We start from the raw sequence: 21,480 nt of genomic DNA on the forward strand, positions 1-21,480 counted from the left end.
CATAGCAGGGGAACTACGGTTGGTATTTTAAAATAACACACCCCTCGCAAATGTTTTATTTTGTCTTTTTCCATTAAAATGAAATCATCGCAGAGGCCGTAGGGACCACGACATCCTGACTTTTCTGTCTCAGCATACACATAGTTCCCCAAACCAAAGGATGCCTTGACCATGGACCGGTGCCCACGACCCGAGGTGACCAGTGCCCATTACTTACATCAGAGGCTGGGCCCTTGTCAGCGCCTGGGCAGGAGAAGGTGACAAATTCATGGCACCGCTTGTGCACAACAAAACAGCAGACTGCAAAAGAGAAAAGCGGGGTAGGAGAGAAGGGAGAAGGCAGATGGAGAGAAGGAAGGGAGGGGAAGAGAGGAAGAAATCATTAAACCTGGACTTCATGACAAGTGAAGGCTTTATACCAAAATAAGCAATGCCTTCAGCTTTTACACTTTGTCCTTTATTGGGTCAGACTCTTGGGCACAACAATGGTGCACCCTGCAAATTACTAAGCTTCTAAGGTTACAGAGTTCACAAGATCGGGTCTGCTCAAACTTACAGCCCCCCAAAGATTGCTTAAGTTGTGTGATCTTCCACTGGTTTGGGAATAGAATGCTGTTTCTTTTAGGTGTTGAATCGGAGCTGCAGCTGCCAGCCGACACCACAGCCACGGCAGTGCTGGATCCTTAACTCCCTGAGCGAGGCCAGGAATTGAACCCACATCTTCATGGACCCTAGTCGGGTTTGTTAACGAAGGGAAATCCCAGAATGTTGCTTCTCCGATCGGGGACCATAGGAAGGAGTTGGCTTGTATTTAGGTCCATAAGGCTTGGTGTTCCTGATGTGGCTTGGGAGAAATAAACCAACTAGTATCCATGAGGATGCAGGTTCAATCCCTGGCCTCGTTCAGTGGGTTAATGATACGGCGTTGCCACAAACTTCTGTGTAGGTCTCAGATGTGGCTCGGATCTCGTGTTGCTGTGGCTGTGGTGTCGGTCAGCAGCTGTAGCTCCAAGTGGACCCCTAGCCTGGGAACGTCCATATGCCATAGGTATAGCCCTAAAAATTAAAAAAATAAAATAAAAATAAATTTAAAATAAAGCCTACACTGTTTCTATTCTACTAAAACAGTATTTTTTTAAGCGCCTCCCATATACCCCAATTTCCAATAAATATTAGATTTCTTTAAACCTTTATATGGCATCATCTGCACTTTAAATGCATTGATCCATCTATAATTTCTTGATATCCGAAATGACCGGGAACCCTAATTTGCCATTTTTTTCCAAATCAATTGTGCCAGCATCTTTTATTGAATAATTCATCCTCTCTCCATTGATTTTGAATGCCAACTTTATTATAGGCTAAATAATTATATACACTGGGGTCTGTCTTTGAGCCTTCTGTTCTGTTCCACTGCTCCGTCTTATAATAAAGCAATATGGGATTTAATTATAGTAGCTTTAGAATACGTTATATCTTGGCAGGGCAAGCCCTCCCTCTTCATCCTTCGTTTCAACATTTTCTTGGCAATCAGCACACATTCCAGCTGAACTTTATAGAGTCAGTTTATGGGGCTTTTAAAAATACCAAGGGCAATTTTTATTGGAATTGTATTTCGTCAATTCCAGCTCTGGGGTGTGGCGGCGGGGGTGGTGGTGGGGGATGTATCGGGACTGCAACCAAAATTGTCTTAAAGATAGAAATTAAGTTCACGATAATGGACATTTTTATAACAAAAATCTCTCTCTCAGGAATAGGGTGTCCACCTGTTCCAATCGTAGTTTACATCTCCCCATAAAGCCTTTAATTTTCGCCTGAGTTCTACATATTTCTCATTTAGTATTTATTATCTGAGAGATCTTTTTTCTAGGCTCCTGTGATTGCTGACATCGTTTCCACTTCCTGTTCCAAGCAGTCATCATTTACAGAGAGGAAAGCACTAAGCGTTCAATGTGTTTATTTTGTAAGCACTTTAATTTTTCCATTATAACTGATTTACACTGTTCTGTCAATTTCTGCTGTACAGCAAAGGGACCCAGCTACACACCCATATATATATATTCTTTTTCTCACCTTCTCCTCCATCATGTTCCATCACAAATGACTGGATATAGTTCCCCATGCTATACAGCAGGATCTCATGGCTTATCCACTCCTAAGGCAATCATTGGCATATTTTGTAAGCATTTGTAAAACTTGGGACTAGTTTGGGTGGGTTTTCCGTTGCTTCCTTTTGAGTTTTCCAGGGAGAGAATCATATTCTCCCCAATAAGAGCAACTTTCCTTTCTCCTGCCTGATAAATATGCCTCTTTGTCCCCCTTATGCGTCCACGTCTAGAATTTCCAGAACCATGGGAAGGTCCTTGTCCTGTTTGGAGCTTTCACTGGCTTCACATCTCCCTCACACTCTCTTCCTTGACTTTGTTATTCATCTTTTCCTTCCCACATTCTCCCACCATGGACAAGGGCAGTATACATCGGCCAAGGCCAAGGTCTCTTTCAGCCGGCTTCCAATTAGCCACAAAAATAAACAACCCATCCCTCGCAACAAGGGATTTGGTGCTATTCCAGCATACCCTACAGAGAAGCTCGAAACCGACCAGAAAGCTCAGGAGTTTCTGGTGCAGGTAATTCCTTTACACAATGTGTTTCTGAAAAGTTCTTCCAATCAAAGTTCTCATTAACGAAAAACACTTCAAAGAAAAGTAGTAGGGCCGGCTATTTAAAGAAACAAATGAAATGCTTTTGTGATACAAAATAAACACCCCCTCGTTTCTGTTTGGCAAATTCAGGGTAAAACCAGCTTTTCTGAAATAAGAACCAACATTGACTGAGCTGCGGAAACACACACCAGATCCTACTTTCAAACAGGTACCTGGTAAGAGCCAAGAATTCCTAGATGCTTCATGGTTTAGTCAATAATTCGTTGCTCTGCAGAGGTTAAAAGCCTGCCGCCTACAGCCCTCTGAACCCAACCTGTAGCCTTGCTGTATTAGGACTACGTAATGGGGTCTCAAATGCAAATGCCTAAGGGCCAGGTAAGCAATGAAAATGTCTGAGGGTCAGCTGGGTACAGCATGTGGAGCTTCCCAGGGTAGGGGTCGAATCGGAGCTCCAGCTGCCAGCCTACGGCACAGCCACAGAAACGCCAGATCCGAGTGGCATCTGCGACCTACACCACAGCTCACGGCAACGCCGGATCCTTAACCCACTGAGCGAAGCCCGGGATCGAACCTGCAACCTCATGGTTCCTAGTTGGATTTGTTTCCGCTGCACCATGACAGGAACTCCAAGATACCACATCTTCTTAATCCATTCCTCTGTCGAGGGGCATGTAGGTTGTTTCAATGCCTCAGCTGTTGTGAATAGTGCTGCAGTGAACACAGGGGTGCCTGTATCGTCTTGAACGAAAGTTTTGCCTGGATGTATACCCAGGAGTGGGATTGCTGGATCATACGGTAGTGAGCAAACTATTACCTTTAGAATGGATAAGCAGTGAGACCCTACTGTACAGCACAAGCAACTATAACCAATCTCTTGGGAAAGAACAAGATGGAAGATAATGAGAAAGAGAACGTCTATATATGTATGCTTGGGTCACTTTGCTACAGCAGGAACTGGCACAACACTGTAAATCAACTATACTTTAACTAAGAAATAAACTGAAAAGGAGTTCCCACTGTGGCACAGCAGAAACAATCCGACTAGTATCCATGAGGATGCAGGTTCGATCCTTGGCCTCGCTCAGTGGGTTAAGGATCCAGCACTGCCCTGAGCTGTGGTGTAGGTCGAAGATGAAGCTCGGATCCTGCACTGCTGTGGCTGTGGTGTTGGCCGGCAGCTGCAGCTCCAATTGGACGCCTAGCCTGGGAACCTCCATATGCCTTGGGTGCAGCCCTAAAAAGCAAAGATATAAATAAATAAACAAACAAATAAATAAATAAAGGTTTTAAAAGGAAAGGAAACTGCTACTTGACTCCAGCAAGGAATGAGTTTAAGGTGTCAAGCTCCACCCGCCTCCAACCCCGCCCTTGTTACATGTAAAATCATGAAGGTCTCAGGCCAGCTTTGTAGGTAGAATAATGTCTTCCCCCAACCTCACCAAAGGTGTTCAGGTCCTCATTCCTGGAACTTGTGCATATGTTACTTCACAGGGCAAAATGGACCCTGCAGATATTATTAAATGAAGGATCTTGAGAGTGGGGATTATACCAGATTTTCCTGGTGGGCCCAATGTAATTACAAGGGTCCTTATTAGAGGGAGGCAGAAGAGTCAGAGGGGCAGGTGTGACTACAAAAGCAGAGGCTGAGTAGTTATGTTGTGAGCCACACAGACAGGCAACTCATGGACTTGGAGAACAGACTTGGGGTTGCCAAGGGGAGAGGGAGAGGGAGTGTGATGGACGGGGAGTCTGGGGTTAATAGATGCAAACTATTGCATTTGCAGTGGAAAAGCAATGAAGTCCTGCTGTGCAGCACGGGGAACTATATCAAGTCACTCGTGATGGAACACGACAGAGGATAGATGGGGGGAGAAAAAGAATGCATGTATGTGTTTGACTGGGGCCTTTGCTGTACAGTCAAAAATGACAGAACACTGTAAACCAACTGTAATGAAAAAATAAATAAAAATCATTGAAATCAATCAATCAATCAATCAAAGCAGAGGCGGGAGGGATGCCACTGCAGAAAAAGAACAGAAGCCAGAGAGTATGGATGGCCTCTAGAAGATGGAAAAGGCAAGAAACGAATTGTCCCCTGGAGCCTGCAGAAGGAATGAAGCCCTGCTGCCATCTTGATTTTAGCCTCATAACACACATTTTCAGGCTTCTGACCTCCAGTACTACCAGGTGATAAATCTATGTCACTTTGAGCCATTAAGTTTGATTACACCAGCGAGAGGAAACAGATATACCAGCCAAGGATCAAAAGGCCTGGCTGGTCCCAGAAGCAGGAGAGTATACCCAAAAGCCCAGGAGACCCCTCTCCTAGAATACCTGCCGCCAGAAAGCAATGGGACCTCAACTCTGCCTCACCTGGCACCCACCCCCAAATGCCCAACTCTAACTAACCACTGTAAGTTATTTGTTGCATCCAAAGGGGACTAGATCACGTCATTCAATTTTTTTTTTTTTTTTTTTTTGTCTTTTTGCTATTTCTTTGGGCCACTCCCGCGGCATATGGAGGTTCCAGGTCGAATCGGAGCTGTAGCCACCAGCCTATACCAGAGCCACAGCCACACGGGATCCGAGCTGTGTCTGCAACCTACACCACAGCTCGCGGCAACGCCGGATCGTCAACCCACTGAGCAAGGGCAGGGACCGAACCCGCAACCCCATGGTTCCTAGTTGGATTCATTAACCACTGCGCCACGACGGGAACTCCACGTCATTCAATTTTTATTTTCTCTCTCTGGAGTTGATCCACCTCTTGTATTCTATCCTCCCTAGAGTGTCACATGGAAAACTGACATCTTTGGGAAGTAATCTTTGTCCCCGAATCCATTACAACCAAAGAGAGACATTGCAGCACTAGTGGCAGATGCCTGTGATGGGGGAAAAAAAAGAAGAGGCCTCAGCACTTTCCTCAGCTCTTATTTCTCTCAGGAGGCCCCCCAACAGCCATTTCTCAAGAGAGATTTCCATCATCTGCCAGTCCTCTGGATCAGGTGGACCTCCATCTGAACCCTCATGTTAGGACCTATAAACCAAGGGACATGAGCCCAATCACTATACCTCTCTGAGCCTCTGTCTCCTTCAAAATGGGAATGATAGTAGGACCTGCTCTTAGGCTGTGGTGAAGCTCAACTGAGACAACGCATGCAAAGTGCTTAGTAGAAACAGGCATCGAGTGGGAGCCACCAGCATGCAAATTTTGCTCTGCAATAGCTGGGGAGGGTCCCTCTTCCCTCCCAGGTCAAAGATGACTCACAGGCATGAAATTCTGCCTGGTGTCCAAGACAAGGTGGGCCTCCCACACATGCCTTCCAGAACCATCTTGATGATCAAGGGTAGAAAGGCTGGGTTACCATTTCTGCCCAACACCTGGCCCCCGTGGCCTTTGGAAGTTGGACTCACATGGCCATGGACATGAGTTTGCAAAGGGCTCTCACTGCCATGGTTTCACCTGAGCTGCATCACAGCTCTGTGAGGAAGGTGTTTTGATCCCAGTGATGACAGGGATGCTAAGATGTACATATATACAATGGAATACTACTAAGCCCTAAAAAAGGACAAAATCATGCCATTTGCAGCAACACGGATACAACTAGAGATTCTCATACTCAATGACGTCAGAATGAGAAAGACAAATACCATAGGATATTATTTATATGTAGAATCTAGAATATGGCACAAATGATCCTATCTACAAAAGAGAAATAGATCAGAGACATGAAGAGCAGGCTCGTGGTTGCCAGAGGGGAGGGGGAGAGGAAGTGGGATGGATGGGGAGTTGGGGGTTGGTAGATGCAAAATATTACATTTGGGGTGGATAAAACTATGGGGTCCTCCTGGACAGCACAGGAAACTATGTCCAGTCTCTTGGGGTAGAACATGATGGGAAATGGTACGAGAAAAAGAAAGTTTACATATGTACGACTGGGTCGCAGAAAGCAGAAATTGATACAACACTGTAAATCAACTATACCAAAAAAAAAACAAAAAACAAAACAAAAAAACCAGGGCAGGGATGCTGACCCTCAGAGAGAAATAACTTGCCCAAGGGCATCCAGCTGGTCAGTGGCAGTGTTTGAACCCAGGTCTGACTTTCCCTAGAGCCCACTGGTGTGGCTATCATTTGTGTTTGTCATTTGTCTCACTGTTCTGGAGGAAATCCTCCCCCCTTCCCTTACCCCAACCATCCAGTCAGTTGCTAAATCCTACTGACTCTTTTTTTGCAGCCTCTCTTCCATTATATCCTCCTGCATTCTCCCCACCGGCTCTACCCTAACTGCCCTCAGTAACTCAGAGGTGGACTTTTGCAATGAAGCCTTCATGGGGCTCTGCTGATGAGCCCGCCTTGATATCTTTATGAGTCAAAGTTTCCACAACCACAGAGGAGATAAGACCACCAATGTTTCATGATTGCTATCAGGTCTAAACAAGACGTCATGTTCAGACACACAGCATCAGGGCACAAAGTAAACTCTCGATAAAGGTTTATTTCTTTCTTTCCAGGTGGGAGAGGTTTACGGTCCAAGCTCTGCAGCCAAGCTGCACCAGACACCACTACTGAATAGCTTCGTAACCTTGAATAAGCCCATTGACCTTGCTGTGTCTTGGTTTCCTAGTTTATAAAACAGAAATAATAACAGTGCTATTTTCACTGAGTTGTTACGAGGATTAAATGAGTTCGCACAGTGTGTGGATATAGGAAGAGCCTAACATATACTAAATACTGTCAATATTATTCCTACCTACTTCCCTCTACCCCATGCAGCCTACACACCCTTGGAAAATGCATGCTCTGAAAATTCAGCTTGGTATTATTTCCCTGCTCCAACACATTCTCTGGCTGACTCTGTTTAACGTGGCACTGTCCAATATGGTAGCCACTGGTGACATGGCACTATGCCAATTTAAATTCATTAAATAAGATGGAAAATTCAGTTCCTCATTCACACTCATCACATTTCGAGTGCTTAATAGTCACATGCGGCTAGAAGCTCCCATATTGGACACTCATCTTCGAAAATATTATTGAACAGCTCTGGCCTAAAGAATAAAGTTCAAATACCATAGGTAGCCCGGCGTCTACCCACCATATAACCATCACCTCATTTTCCTCTTATCTCCTCCCCTTCCACTGCCCCACACTCCTGCCAGGCTGGATGACTGGCCCCCTCCATACTGTATTTTACTAATTCTCCACTGTGCAAATTTGTTCCACGAACGTATCACTGCCAAGAGCCCATCACAGGATGTGCACAAGGAAATTGGAGGCAGAGAGCTTAGTTCTCCAACCAGCAGCCTGAAGGTCAGATTGGAGTCAGAAATGATCATTCAGCTCAGACGCCCCATGGGACAGACCATGGTTGACTCATTCCACCTACTTTATTGCAGGTTATAAACTCAGATGCCTACAACAGCCAGGCCTGCGGACTGAGTGAAGCCAGCCCGGTGTCATACAGCAGGGAAGGTTGCTGGGCTGAACCTGAGAGCACATGCCCATCCCAGGACACTCAGCTCCATCCAACAGTGGCCCTGGGATCACAAGTCCAGCGTTGTCAGATAGGATTTTTTTTTTATTTTAATTTTAATTTTTTTTAATTTTTATTTTTTGTCTTCTTAGGGCTGCACCCAAGGCATATAGAAGTTCCCAGGCTAGGGGTCACATCAGAGCTGCCAGCCTACACCGCAGTCACAGCAACACAGGATCCGAGCCGCATCTGTGACCTACACCACAGCTCATGGCAACACCTGATCGTTAGTTAACCCACTGAGCAGGACCAAGGTTCGAACCCACATCCTCTTGGATAGTAGTCAGGTTCATTGCCTCTGAGCCCCAGTGGGAACTCCCAGGATTTTTTTTTTTAAAGCTCTGTGCAAACCATCCAAAGACATCTGAGTCCCACGAGTTCACAAGCTGTTTTAGCCTGTCATCCTGACTCAAACACTTCCACCTTGACCACATGGTATCTCTGAGCTAAAATATCCTCAACCACAGAGTGAGGATGAGACAACTTACTTCATGAGCTATGAGGATGAGGCCAGATTCACGTCTGGTGTGTGCCAGCCCCATATCTAATCCTCCATAAAACAATGAATGAATGTATTAACAATGAATGAATGAATGCTTGACTGGGCTCTTGGGTCACCCCCTCACTCAGAAATCATTCACCAAGGCTGAGTCAGGAGGAAGGCAGCTGTGGCCAAGGCAGCGGGCGGTACTGGTGCCTCTGTGGGCGGCTGGCCCCAGGCAGTCAAGCTGCGTGGGCTCAGAGAGTCACACACAGCCTTGCCTGGACAGCCTTGGGTGTGCAGTGCGGAGTTCTTTTTAAACCTGTATGCCATGCTTATGACTTAAAGCGTGGACACTGCAGATAAGCCTGCAGTTGAGAATCACTGCTCTGTGCTGTTATCAGAGGCCACTGCTCTACCAATTTCTTATCTCTCCTTCTAGAGATCCTCTCTGCATGTGTGTGAGCACACGTGAGTCTCTACCTATATACGAAATATAATTCTCTATCTATGGAGTTCCCATTGTGGCACAGCAGAAACGAATCCGACTAGTATCCATGAGGATGCGGGTTCGATCCCTGGCCTCTCTCGGTGGGTTAAGGATCCAGCGTTGTCATGAGCTGTGGTGTAGGTCACTAGACACAGCTCAGATCTGGTGTTGTTGTGGCTGTGGTGTAGGCTGGCAGGTACAGCTCCCATTCAACCCTGAGTCTGGGACCCTCCATATGCCAAGGATGCAGCCCTTTAAAAACAAAACAAAACAAAAACAGCAAAAATAATAATAAATCTCTGTCTTTTTTTTTTTTAACTCTGTCCGTTTTGTTTCACCCAAATGATACCATTCCATGCCCCTGGCTCTTAGCCCTGGCTGCACAATGACTCACCTGGAATCTTCAAAACAAATCAGGGCTCAAGTCCCACCTCCAGAGATTTTGATGAACGGAGGGGAGAGAAGGGAGACTGGAAACAGGGGACTCAAATGTGAAAGGGCGTTGCTGATCTGCACCTGCCACCCGGGCTTCCTCCCAAACTCACACAGCTGGAGGCCACTCATCTCAACGCCTAGAGAATGACCCCATTCTGCTTCCAAAACCGCATCATATTCCATCCCCTGGGGCCACTGTTTACTACCCTGTCTTAAAGGGAATTCACCAAATTCTGATGAGAATGACTTCCTCCTGTAAGAGAGGAGGAAGCAAGAGCCAACGGCATCAGCTGAGCAGCAGCCCAGCACTAAGGAGGGAACTCGAAAGCAATAGCCTTGGAGTTCCCGACATGGCTCAGGGGTTAACGAATCCATCTAGGAACAATGAGGTTGCAGGTTCGATCCCTGGCCTCACTCAGTGGGTTAAGGATCCGGTGTTGCTGAGAGCTGTGGTGTAGGTCGCAGATGTGGCTCGGATCCCAAGTTGCTGTGGCTCTGGCATAGGCCGGTGGCTACAGCTCTGATTTGACCCCTAGCCTGGGAACCTCCATATGCCATGGGTGCAGCCCTAGAAAAGACAAAAAAAAAAAAAAAAAAAAAAGCAATAGTTTTGCAGGAGTCAGCCACTACCGGAAAGGAATGTTTTGGTTCATAACGTTACCAAATTTATTTAACTAAGCCAGATAAAGCACTGAAGCCAACAAGAGGTAAAGGACACAGCTCAGAAGGAAACAAACCCATGAAAAGAAAGGCGCCCCCCGCTACCACCTCCTGCGACGCCAATCCTGGTGAGAAGGTCCCTGGGCAGGATGGCTGGTGGGTATATCCTGTTTGTTTGGATAACACATGGAGACTGTTCTTGACCCTTTGGCCTCCCCCTTTTGATCAGGCTCTGAAAGTAGGGGCCGCAGGACCAAATGCCATGGCCTAAGAGGAAACATCAACATCCCTTCATTCACCAGCCACATCCCGCCCTAGAGCTCTGGCACCAGGAAAAGACCTGGTCCTGAAACCAGCACCCATCCTCTCTGCTTCTACTTGGGGCGTCCGACCCCCAGTTCCCGTGAGCTTGCTAAGGATGCCCTCACCCCCTGACTCCCAGGATGGACAGAGGATACGGGCCACAGGGATGGGCATGTGACTAAGTCACCCAGGGAGAATCAGCTTCAGGACTCTTGCTGGAATTAGAAGGAAAGAGGGGAGTTCCCGTCGTGGCGCAGTGGTTAACGAATCCAACTAGGAACCATGAGGTTGCGGGTCCGATCCCTGCCCTTGCTCAGTGGGTTAAGGATCCGGCGTTGCCATGAGCTGTTGTGTAGGTTGCAGATGTGGCTCAGATCCCGTGTTGCTGTGGCTCTGGCATAGGACGGTGGCTACAGCTCTGATTTGACCCCTAGCCTGGGAATTTTCATATGCTACGGCAGCGGCCCTAGAAATGGCAAAAAGACCACCAAAAAAAAAAAAAAAAAGAGGATTTATTTTCCAGCAGTCCTGCTAAGCTGGAGGGGAATGGGTCTGCCTCTGCCATCCCTATAATCATAAAAGAAAAGCTTTTCTGAGAATGAAGCCATCAAAGAGAAAAGGTAGAGCCAAGAGCTGATAACCACATAGAAGCACCTGGATCCAACCAAGCCTGAAGGGAGAACCCCTCGACTTTTCTATATCAGTCAACAAATCCCTCCTGGTCTAAACCAACATGAACTGGGTTTTTATTTCTTGAAACCAAAGGACTTATGACTAATAAACCAAAGGTGAGAAGTTGAAAGATGGGCAGTGAAGGCCCCTCTTTTCTCCCGTGTTTCATGTGTGCCTATAAATATATCTCTTTTCTTTTTTTATTTCGGGGCATGATACTAAGAACATTCAATGTGATGAGTCAATGTTGGTGAATTGAAGCAAGCTGGGACACAGTGTTTCACCCTCCCCTTATTCCTCTAAACAGTGCAAGGCAGCTCTTCCGAGGAGTTTGTCACAAAAGTGTAACTGGTGAACTCTGGAAGGCTGTAATATCTGCAAATAAAATTGGCACCATGTGCCTTCTGTATATATGACATGTTACATTTATTTCCTTTTAATAAAGGCGGTAGTATTTTTACTTCTTAAAAAAAAAAAAAAAAAGAGGGGAGTTCCCATTGTGGCTCAGCGGAAACAAATCTGACTAGTACCCATAAGGACGAAGGTTCGATACCCGGTCTCGATCAGTGGGTTAAAGATCCGGCATTGCCGTGAGCTGTGGTAGAGGTCACAGAGCAGCTCAGATCTGGCGTTGCTGTGGCTGAGGCATAGGCCAGCAACTCTGATATGACCCTTAGTTGGGAACCTCCCTATGCCGCAGGTGTGGCCCTAAAAAGACCAAAAAAAAAAAAAAAAAAAAAAAAAAAAAGAGGTCAGAGACAGTGGCAGAAGGCAGAAGATTTGACAGGATGCCTTCATCCACAGGCACCTGTTACGTGGACTTCTTTTCAGTAAGTGCCTGTTAGGATGGGCACATCCAGCTGGCTGATGCAACAGAGATGGACACCATCTGTCTACTACCAGATCCTATCCATGCTCAAGTAGGCAGGGCCACATAGCCTCAAGGCCACGTGTTTTCTCAACTGTCAAGTCAAGAAATGGCATGAGTCATATCTACCAAATTGTGGCTCCAGAACTAGTGGCTTAAAGCCCAGAGATAAATTCAGGTCAATCCAAGTGCCCTAACTTATTCTAAAAAGCAAACAGAGAAAGCTTAATCCTCCGGCAGGCAAAACACGAGCAATAGCTCTGCAAGAAGGGATGGCCTGTGATGTGAACATTGCAAAAACCACCCCATCAAAGGCAGGGCCATGGAGATTACAGTGGGCACCTGTTGGTTGTGCCTGCCCAGCATCCACCATCCCTGATTCTGGTAAGCGGCATGTTGACTTTCCTTTGGGAAACCAGCCTTGCTCCTTGATGGGCAGGGCTGTCCATCAAGGCGCTCAGCTCTCCCCTGGCCAAGAGGTGGGCATGCAACTGAAGATCAGCCTATCCCACTCTCTCTCCTGGGAATCTGATTTTTGCATCAGTTGTGTTGCCACACAGAGGCGATCCATTAGTTCCCGCCATGCAGATGCAAGAGCCACTCTGGACCCGGTTCTTTCTCAGGCCTGAATGTAGAATCCGATACCCTTCCTCTTGGTTTGGAAAACCTCTACAGTCAATTTGTGTCACTTACAAGGAAGAAAACAACTCTGACCAATTCAAAGACATCTGATCTCATCCCTTTCAACAACATCCCTGAGGGATGGCCACCAAGCTTCTCACTGTGTATTTCCAGGACAAGGAGCACTCTCCACCTCCTAAGGACAACGTTAATACCAGAAAGTTCTTTAGAGAGAAGAGAGCTCAGCCTCCCTGTAACTTTCTGATCCTGCCCTCCATGTCCCTTACCCTCTCTCTAGCTCCTTCTCAGCTCGTAACCTAATGGGATTCCTCAAGGCTCTGTCCCAGGTGCTGATCTCTTCTCTTTCCAGGCCACCTTCTCAGTCTCTGAGACCTCAGAACTCTACTCACCCTGGTGACATCCAAATGTGCACCTCTCAGCCCAGAGCATCCCCCGACGTTCTGGGGACCACCATTTGGATCTCAAACTGAAGATGCCTCAAACCCAGGCCTTGTTCTTCTGCCTTACTTCTGTGGTCCCTGCCGTTGTTGTTGTTTTTAATAAAACAATGTATTAAATACTATGGGGATATATACTTTAGAGGAAATGAGAGTTATAGTCAAGAAGTCTTAGACAAAAATCATGTCATGTCCATTTTTTTAATTAATAGCAGTTATGTTCCTTCTTTTTCACTCTCCTATTAGATGTTTGAATTTGTATAAAGATGATATCTGGAGAGCTGAAAGTTTTCCAAGCATGTTGACATTATTTTTTTTTAAACAACCTTAGCATATGTTATAACCGTAAAGCTATATATATATATATGAAACACTAAGTCTCCTGTCTTCATCCCCACTTTTGATTTATGCTTCCCAGACTCTACAAAGGGATTTTTCTTATTTTTTTCTTTTGCCATTTCTTGGGCTCTTGCAGCATATGGAGGTTCCCAGGCTAGGGGCCAAATCAGAGCCATAGCTGCCGGCCTACACCAGAGCCACAGCAACACGGGATCCGAGCCACGTCTGCGACCTACACCACAGCTCACAGCAACGCCGGATCCTTAACCCACTGAGCAAGGCCAGGGATCGAACCCGCAATCTCATGGTTCCTAGTTGGATTTGTTAACCACTGAGCCACGACGGGAACTCCTTTTTTTTTTTTGGACACACTACAGCATATGGAAGTTCCTGGGCCAGGGATCGAATCTGAGCTGCAGCTGGGACCTGGGCCACAGCTGCGACAATGCAGGATCCTTAATCCACTGCACCACAGCAGAACTCATACAAAAGGGACTTGACTATTCAAATAATAACATCATAATGCATCAAAGACTTAGAGAAAGTAAAGAGAGAATTTTAGGAAAATGTTTTTTCGACCCAACATTGGTATCCACCTTCCTCTTTAGTTCAACACCGGAAACAAGTGGGAAGAGGAAACAGGGTTTTTCTTGTTCTATTTTAGGAACACAGTGTGGTTCTTTCCACTAGATACATGTAACACTTCATCTCTGAAACCTAAGCTTCAAGAATTAGCTAGAGGGAATAAAATCAAAAATTTGCAAAGTTTCTGAAGTTCATCAGTGTTCACAGAAAAAAAACCCCAAAACGATGACGTTAATATTGACCATCTGAATACATGTTTGGATTTTTGACGGGAGTAGGGAGGGGGAAGAATAATCAAGAGCTCTGGTTAGAACCTAAATGCTATTCAGTTTAAACATCTGCCTCACAGCTGATGTTCCCTTCACTCACCTTGGGAGCCACCCTTGACTCCTTAATCGAACCCCAGGAGTTCCCATCGTGGCTCAGCAGAAACGAACCTGACTAGCATCCATGAGGATGCAGGTTCGATCCCCGGCCTCGATCAGGGGGTTAAGGATCCGGCGTTGCCGAGAGCTGTGGTGTAGGTCACAGACACGGCTCAGATCTGGCATTGCCATGGCTGTGGTGTAGGCCAGCAGCTACAGCTCTGATTTGACCCCTAGCTTGGGAACCTCCATATGCCACGGGTGCAGCCCTAAAAAGACCCCCCGCAAAAAAAATCGAACCCCGAATTATCCCTCAAATCCAGCCTACTGCTCTCCGTGAAAAAACAGCTTCTGAACCCAGCATCTTGTTTCCCTACCACCCAGCATCCCTCAGATCTGGGATTAAACGTCATTTCCTGGGAGGGTCTTCCCTGACCCACTAGCCTCGGTTTGACCTGCTTACTGTACAATTCTGTTTGATGTAAACTCTCTAAGCCACTTCATTATTTTCGATAATAAAATGAGGATTACAAAGAATACCCACGCAGAGCATTGCTGCGAGGTTCAATGCAACATCTTAAAAACTGGAACAGAGAAAATAACCCTTAAGACAATACCAGGCACAGAGTAAGTTCATCATAAATATTAGTGGCTTAACTGCCACTGTGGTTACTGTTCATAATAATTTCTCTCCCAGATTCATTCTATTCAAGCAGAAGAACCACATACTTCGTTCACTGCCGCACTGGTACAGGAAAGGTACTCCATGATATTTCATTAACTGACTGATTGGTGGTGATTTGAGGCCAGTGGGTGTGTCCCCACTCCGCCCATCTCCCCAATATGTGCCCTTCAGCAGACTAAACATCTTCCTGTCCTCTCAACAGATTTGGGATACAGGATGCAAGCTTCTCACCGTTATCCTAAATACCCCGAGGCAAGTAAAGTCATAGTGAAAATGTCCTTATGAGGGAGACGTTCCACCTGCTTTCTTTCTTATTTGAATAAGACCACAGAGGGTGGAAAATCTAAATAGAGAGGAGAAAAAAAAAAAGAAAAAGGAAGGAAACACATAACCCCTGAAATGCTGGTGGTGGTAGTGATCTCCGATTGTAAGGACTTTGAGATCTTAGTCTTCATTTTAATTCTTTATTTCCCTAATATTTTAAAAGAATAGAGCAAACATCAAATTTAATCCACTTCATGAGGCTGCATTTTTGTTTTGTTTTGTTTTGTTTTGTTTTCACTAGACAAAGAATTATGGGAGTTATCTTGTGGTGCAGCGGGTTAAGGATCAATGCAGCAGCTTGGTTCGCTGCCATGGCACCGAACCCAGGAATTTCCACATGCCACAGGCCCAGCCAAAAGAAAAAAAAAAGAGAGAAGAAGAAGAATTATGCAAATGTTCATTGAAGCTTAAATTGTGTACATAAAAACATTTCAACTGATTGTTTTTGTTTGCTTTGCAGGGCCACACCCGTGGCACACGGAGGGTCCCCAGGCTAGGGGTTCAATCAGAGCTACAACTGCCAGCCTACACCACAGCCACAGCAACATCAGATCCAAGCCTCAGCTGCGACCTACACCACAGCTCACGGCAATGCCTTAACCTACTGAACGAGGCCAGGGATCAAACCTGAAGCCTCATGGTCCTAGTCAGATGCATTTCTGCTGCACCACAACGGGAACACCTAGTTCAACTGACTATTGAACACCAGGAAGAGAGAAATGATGGTGCCAAAATTATCCATCCTTACCATACATACTAGAATTAATTAGATTACTAGGCAATCTACAGCTTTCATTTTTCTAAGCGTTGTTCCATACAAAACGTGTACAGTTTTTCAACATGACATAGAAATCTTAAAGCTATTAGAAAAACATACACTATAAAATATATCCTTCTAGGTGTACAGGATGAGGAGTTCTGAAAGATGCATGACACCCCTGTAATTATCCACAATCAAGAGAAAGAACATTTGCATCAGCCCAAAAGTGCCCTCGTGCCTTTTACAATGAATCCCCTCAGCCCAGCCCCTGACCTGCTTTCTGTTATGACAGACCAATGGGGCCACACAGTATGTCCTATTTTGTGTCTGCTTTTCTTTCTCTCAGGATAATGTTTTCATTATTAATGATTAAGAATGTAGGTGTCAATGTCAGAGGTGAGTTCTTTTTTTTTTTTTTTTTCCTTCCTTTTTAGGGCTGCACCTGCAGCATATGGACGTACCCTGGCTAGGGGTCGAATGGGACGTGCAGCGGCTATGGCCACAGCCACAGCAATGTGGGATCCTTAACCCACTGACCAAGGCCAGGGATCGAACTCACAGCCTCATGGATATCAGTCGGGTTCGTAACCTGCTGAGCCACAACGGAAACTCCAGCCACAACAGGAACTCCATTTTAATTGCTGAATAATGTTCCCTTAAATAGGTATTTCAAAGTTGGTTTATCTATTCACCTGTTGACAATACTTGGGTATTTCCCCCAGTTTCTGGCTTATTATGAACAAAACTTCTATGAATATTCATTTATATGTCTTTGTGTGGGCAGAAAATTTAACTTCTCTTGATAAATACCTGAGAATGGAACTGCTGTGTCATACAGTAACTCTATGTTTAACTGTATAAGAAACTGCCACTTTTTCCCCAAAATGATTGCACCACTTTATTTTTTAGGAAGAAAACAATCCAACACATTACTTTTAATAGGTTTACAGGTTTCTTGGGGTCTCAGCAGGAAATGGAATTCACTCTAGATATTCAATTAAAGATATTAGCAACTGTGGAAAATGTTCCCACACCTAAGGCTACAAGTATAATCTAGTGAAACAGAGTAGCAAGAACGCAGTAAGAGCTACAACCAGGAGCTGCCATCGCAGAAGGAGGCCAGAGATGGAGGGAGGTGAGGGTGAAAATAACCCAAAACCGCCTCTCCTCCTGCCCTCTAGTCTCTGGCTGCCACCTGCCAATGGCCCACCTCAGCCAGCATGAGCCAACAGGGAGCCCAGGAGATGCAGCCCACAGAGTCTATCTGCCTAGACACAGGGCAGGGCAGGGCAGAAGAGGGCCGAATGGTAGCCCTAGAGAAAGGGCTGCCTGGAGAATAACTGGACACTGTCCTTCCTCAGAGGAGGGAAGGAAAAGGACAAAGATTTGCAATGCTGCCAGAGGTCAACCCTCACAAACCCAATGGAACCATGACTGCTGCTCCTACTACACCTGCAACAGCAAGTACTATGACCACCAGTACCAGCAGGAATACTACTAACAACAAGAGCAGCTTTCCTGAGTACTTGCCAGTTCCCAAGCACATGCTACGTGCTCACAGGGTTAGCCCAGGTAACCCTATGACAACTATGGAAAGCAGTCCCTTTTTTTTTTTTTAAGGTGGCACCTGCAATATTTGGAGGTTCCCAGGCAGGGGTCAAATCAGAGCTGTAGCTGCTGGCCTACACCACAGCCACAGCAACGCCATATCCGAGCCACATCTGCCACCAACACCACAGCTCACACCAATGCTGGATCCCAGACTCACCGAGTGAGGCCAGGGATCGAACCCGCATCCTCATGGATACGAGTTGGATTCGTTTCCACGGTGCCACCAAGGGAACTCCGAAAACAAGTCTACTGCAACCTCCCACATCGCAGAGAGAAAAAGAGAGACTTACAGAGGTTTAGAAAACCTGTCCAAGGGACTCCAGAGGGTGGTGAAGCCCCAACCCACGACCCCACACTGCCTGCCTCAGAGGAGGGCTCTAAGCCTCAGGCTCCAGGACTCTCCCGGTGCGGTGTGGACAAGTCCCTCTGCAACTGGGTCTCCAAATTTGTGGAAGCAACGTCTATTATCTTCCCTCGGGGCTGCTGTGAGCATTTAACACAACAGTGCAGTTCCGCAAACACTTTTTGAGTCCCGAGGGTCCTGAAACACCATGATCTCTAACTCCATACGGGCTGCAACAATTCCTTTTAAATAAAGACACAGTGGCTCAGAAAGATCTCTTCAATCTTTTTTTTTTTTTTTTTTTTTTTTAAATATAGCATATGAAAGTTCCCAGGCTAGGGGTCGAGTCAGAGCAGCAGCTGCCGGCCTGCACCACAGCCATAGCAACCAGGTCCACATCTGCAACCGACCCCACAGCTTGTGGCAACGCCAGATCCTTAACCCACTGACTGAGGCCAGGGATCGAACCCGCATCCTCATGGACCCTATGATGTCAGGCTCTTAACCCACTAAGCCCCAATGGGAACTCCTGATCCCTTGCCTCTTAAAGCCACTCACCGAAGTTTAAAGAGATAGTATGAAAGAACATGTATATATGCCTGACCGGGTCACTTTGCTAGACAGCAGCAATTGGCACACCATTGTAAATCAATATTACTAAAAAAAAAATTTAATGCAAAAATACATAGGAGTTCCCTTCATGGCTCAGCTGTTAAGGAACCTGGTTAGGAGCCATGAGGAGGCAGGTTCCATCCCTGGCCTCGCTCAGGGGGTTAAGGCCCCCGCATTGCTAGGAACTGAGGTCTGGGTCCCAGACTGCAGCTTGGATCCCGCATTGCTGTGGCTGTGGTGTAGGCTGGCAGCTGCAGCTCCGATTCAACCCCTAGCCCAGGAACCTCCATATGCCACAGGTGCGGCACTAAATAAGCACAGTAAATAAATAAATAAATAAATAGCTAGCAAGCAGCAGAAGAGGGACGGGGACTCAGGTCTACCTGCCCTCAAAATCCTTCCCTGCCCTTCAGGGAAGCGTGGGAAGGGCAAATAAATGCACAAACGGTGAGGGTTTGGCACCTTCGCTCTTAGAGCCACATATTCGCTGGCACACAGTCAGACTCCCATGTGCAGCTCTGCACCAGCAGCAAAGCATGAGGGCAGCCGGTGCCAATACACTTCCCTCCATCCCCAGTTGCTTCACCTGCAGAAAAACCCTGTGGCCCAGAGCCCAGGAGTTGCCCGGGGCAACCACCCACTCCACGTTGGCATCCTCTCCCGATCTTCCAGAGTAGATTTATGGGAGGGAGGGTCACGGGGTGTTTCTACCGTTGGGTGCCTTCTTAGAGATGACGTTAGCCTTGGGCACCGCCGCTCATTTCCCAAGAAATGCAATGAGGTCCAAACACAAACACACAAGCTGCGGCAGTGTCGCAACTCTGCATTCTCGTCACGTCTTAATACCCTGACATCTGAGCAACGCTCATCCTCCATGCACTTTGAAATCTCTTTTGCTTTATGCTCTGCCAAAAGGTTCTGATGCTTCTGTGCTGGCATTGACATGATGGGAGAAAGGAACATGTGAGCCATGAGGGCTTCAAAAATAGCCTGGAACTTTTCAAGGAAGGGGCTCGTCGTGGGATGACAGGCACGCTATTCTGCATAACAAAGCACTGTATCCCCAGAGTCAGGCACAAGCCCACCCTTCCCCACGTACACACACACACACACCCGTCAATCACTCCCTGAAATATCATATCTGTGGGAGGACGGGGGGATAATGCGAGGATCAATGATGCTCCCGAGAGGACGGGCGGACGGACTCCATCCAGGGGGGAATTCTCTGCTGACCATGGGTCAGTGTTGCTCAGAGTTAACCCATGGCCATGAGGATATGGATGATGAAGACATAGAGGGGGGAGGGGAAGGTGCCAACAGTGATGACAGCCAACATCCACAGGACTGATTGCCTACTCTGTGCCAAGTCCTCTTTCCAAAGATTAACTCATTTAATGCTCACAACCCTAGGAGGGAGGAATTATGAACAGCCCCATTTTACAGATGAGAAAAATGAGGGCTGAGAGGTTAAATAACTTGATAGCAAGTGACGGTCAGGCTGGAACCCAGACTACCTGGCTCCAGGGGTCTTGATTCCTAACTGCTCCTCTCCCCTTGGTACTCTGCCCAAGAAGCTGTCATCCACGGGTCCCCATGGCAGGAGATGGAGGGGAAGATTCCTTCATTCTAAAATTGTAAAGGGGAAAAAAAAAAAAAAGGAGTTCCTGTTGTGGCTCCATGGTTAAGAATCCAACTAGGAACCATGAGGTTGCAGGTTCGATCGCTGGCCTCCTCAGTGGGTTAAGGATCCGGCGTTGCCATGAGCTGTGGTGTAGGTCGCAGACGTGGCTCAGATCCCGCGTTGCTGTGGCTGTGGGATAGGCGAGCAGCTCCAGCTTCGATTAGACCCCTAGCCTGGGAACCTCCATATGCCTTAGGTGCAGCCCTAAGGGGGAAAAAAATGTGAGGAGAGGCATTCCCACTGCAGCGCTGCAGAAATGAATCAGACTAGTTTCCACGAGGATATGGGTTTGATCCCTGGCCTTGCTCGGTGGGTTGGGGCCCCGGCGTGGCCAGGAGCTATGGTGTAGTTTGCAGATGCAGCTTGGATCCCGTGTGGATATGGCTGTGGCGTTGGCTGGCAGCTGTAGCTGCGATTGGACCCCTAGCCTAGGAACCTCCATATGCCGCGGGTGGGGCCCTAAAAAGGAAAAAAAAAAAAAAAGCGAGCCTTGGACAATTGTGCACACCAAACACAAAGTGCCTCTGTGACCTCTTCTCCCATTTTCCCAGGAATCTTACCACTCTCCAAAAACCTCCTGCTATTAGGAACTATTCCTGACAGCATCCGAAAGTTCTTTTCTCCTCAATCCCAATCCCAACCTTTCCCACAGAAGCATTTAAATAAGTTCTCCACTTTTAAAAGATGCAGGCAGGAGTTCCCATTGTGGCGCGGTGGTTAACGAATCCGACTAAGAACCATGAGGTTGCGTGTTCGATCCCTGCTCAGTGGGTTGCTCAGTCCCTGAGGTTGCTCAGTGGGTTAAGGATCCGGCGTTGCTGTGAGCTGTGGTGTAGGTTGCAGACGCTGCTCGGATCCCGAGTTGCTGTGGCTCTGGCGTAGGCCAGCAGCAATAGCTCTGATTAGACCCCTAGCCTGGGAACCTCCATATGCCACGCGAGCGGCCCTAGAAAAGGCAAAAATACAAAAAAAAAAAAAAAAAAAAAA

The 21,480-nt window shown here is 46.8% G+C and overlaps 1 protein-coding gene across 17 annotated transcripts in view; it reads right to left on the bottom strand.

Annotated features, from left to right (window-relative positions):
* The window catches only part of PRKCB (protein kinase C beta), a 386,628-nt gene that overhangs the window by 222,156 nt on the left and 142,992 nt on the right, over positions 1–21,480 (bottom strand). For all 17 annotated transcript variants that reach the window (XR_014840537.1, XR_014840535.1, XR_014840536.1 and 14 more), the window contains exon 3: positions 218–300. Coding sequence is in view for 2 of the 17 variants with exons in the window: in XM_021086460.2 (XP_020942119.1) it covers positions 218–300 (83 nt within the window). In the remaining 15 variants the exon portion in view is untranslated. The remainder of the gene's footprint in view (positions 1–217; positions 301–21,480) is intronic.

The sequence above is a fragment of the Sus scrofa genome, chromosome 3, assembly GCF_054392235.1.
Source record: "Sus scrofa isolate SSC_HxYL_T2T_F1_AM1 chromosome 3, Sscrofa_HxYL_maternal_Yorkshire_Landrace_v2.0, whole genome shotgun sequence".
Classification (NCBI taxonomy): Eukaryota; Metazoa; Chordata; class Mammalia; order Artiodactyla; family Suidae; genus Sus; species Sus scrofa.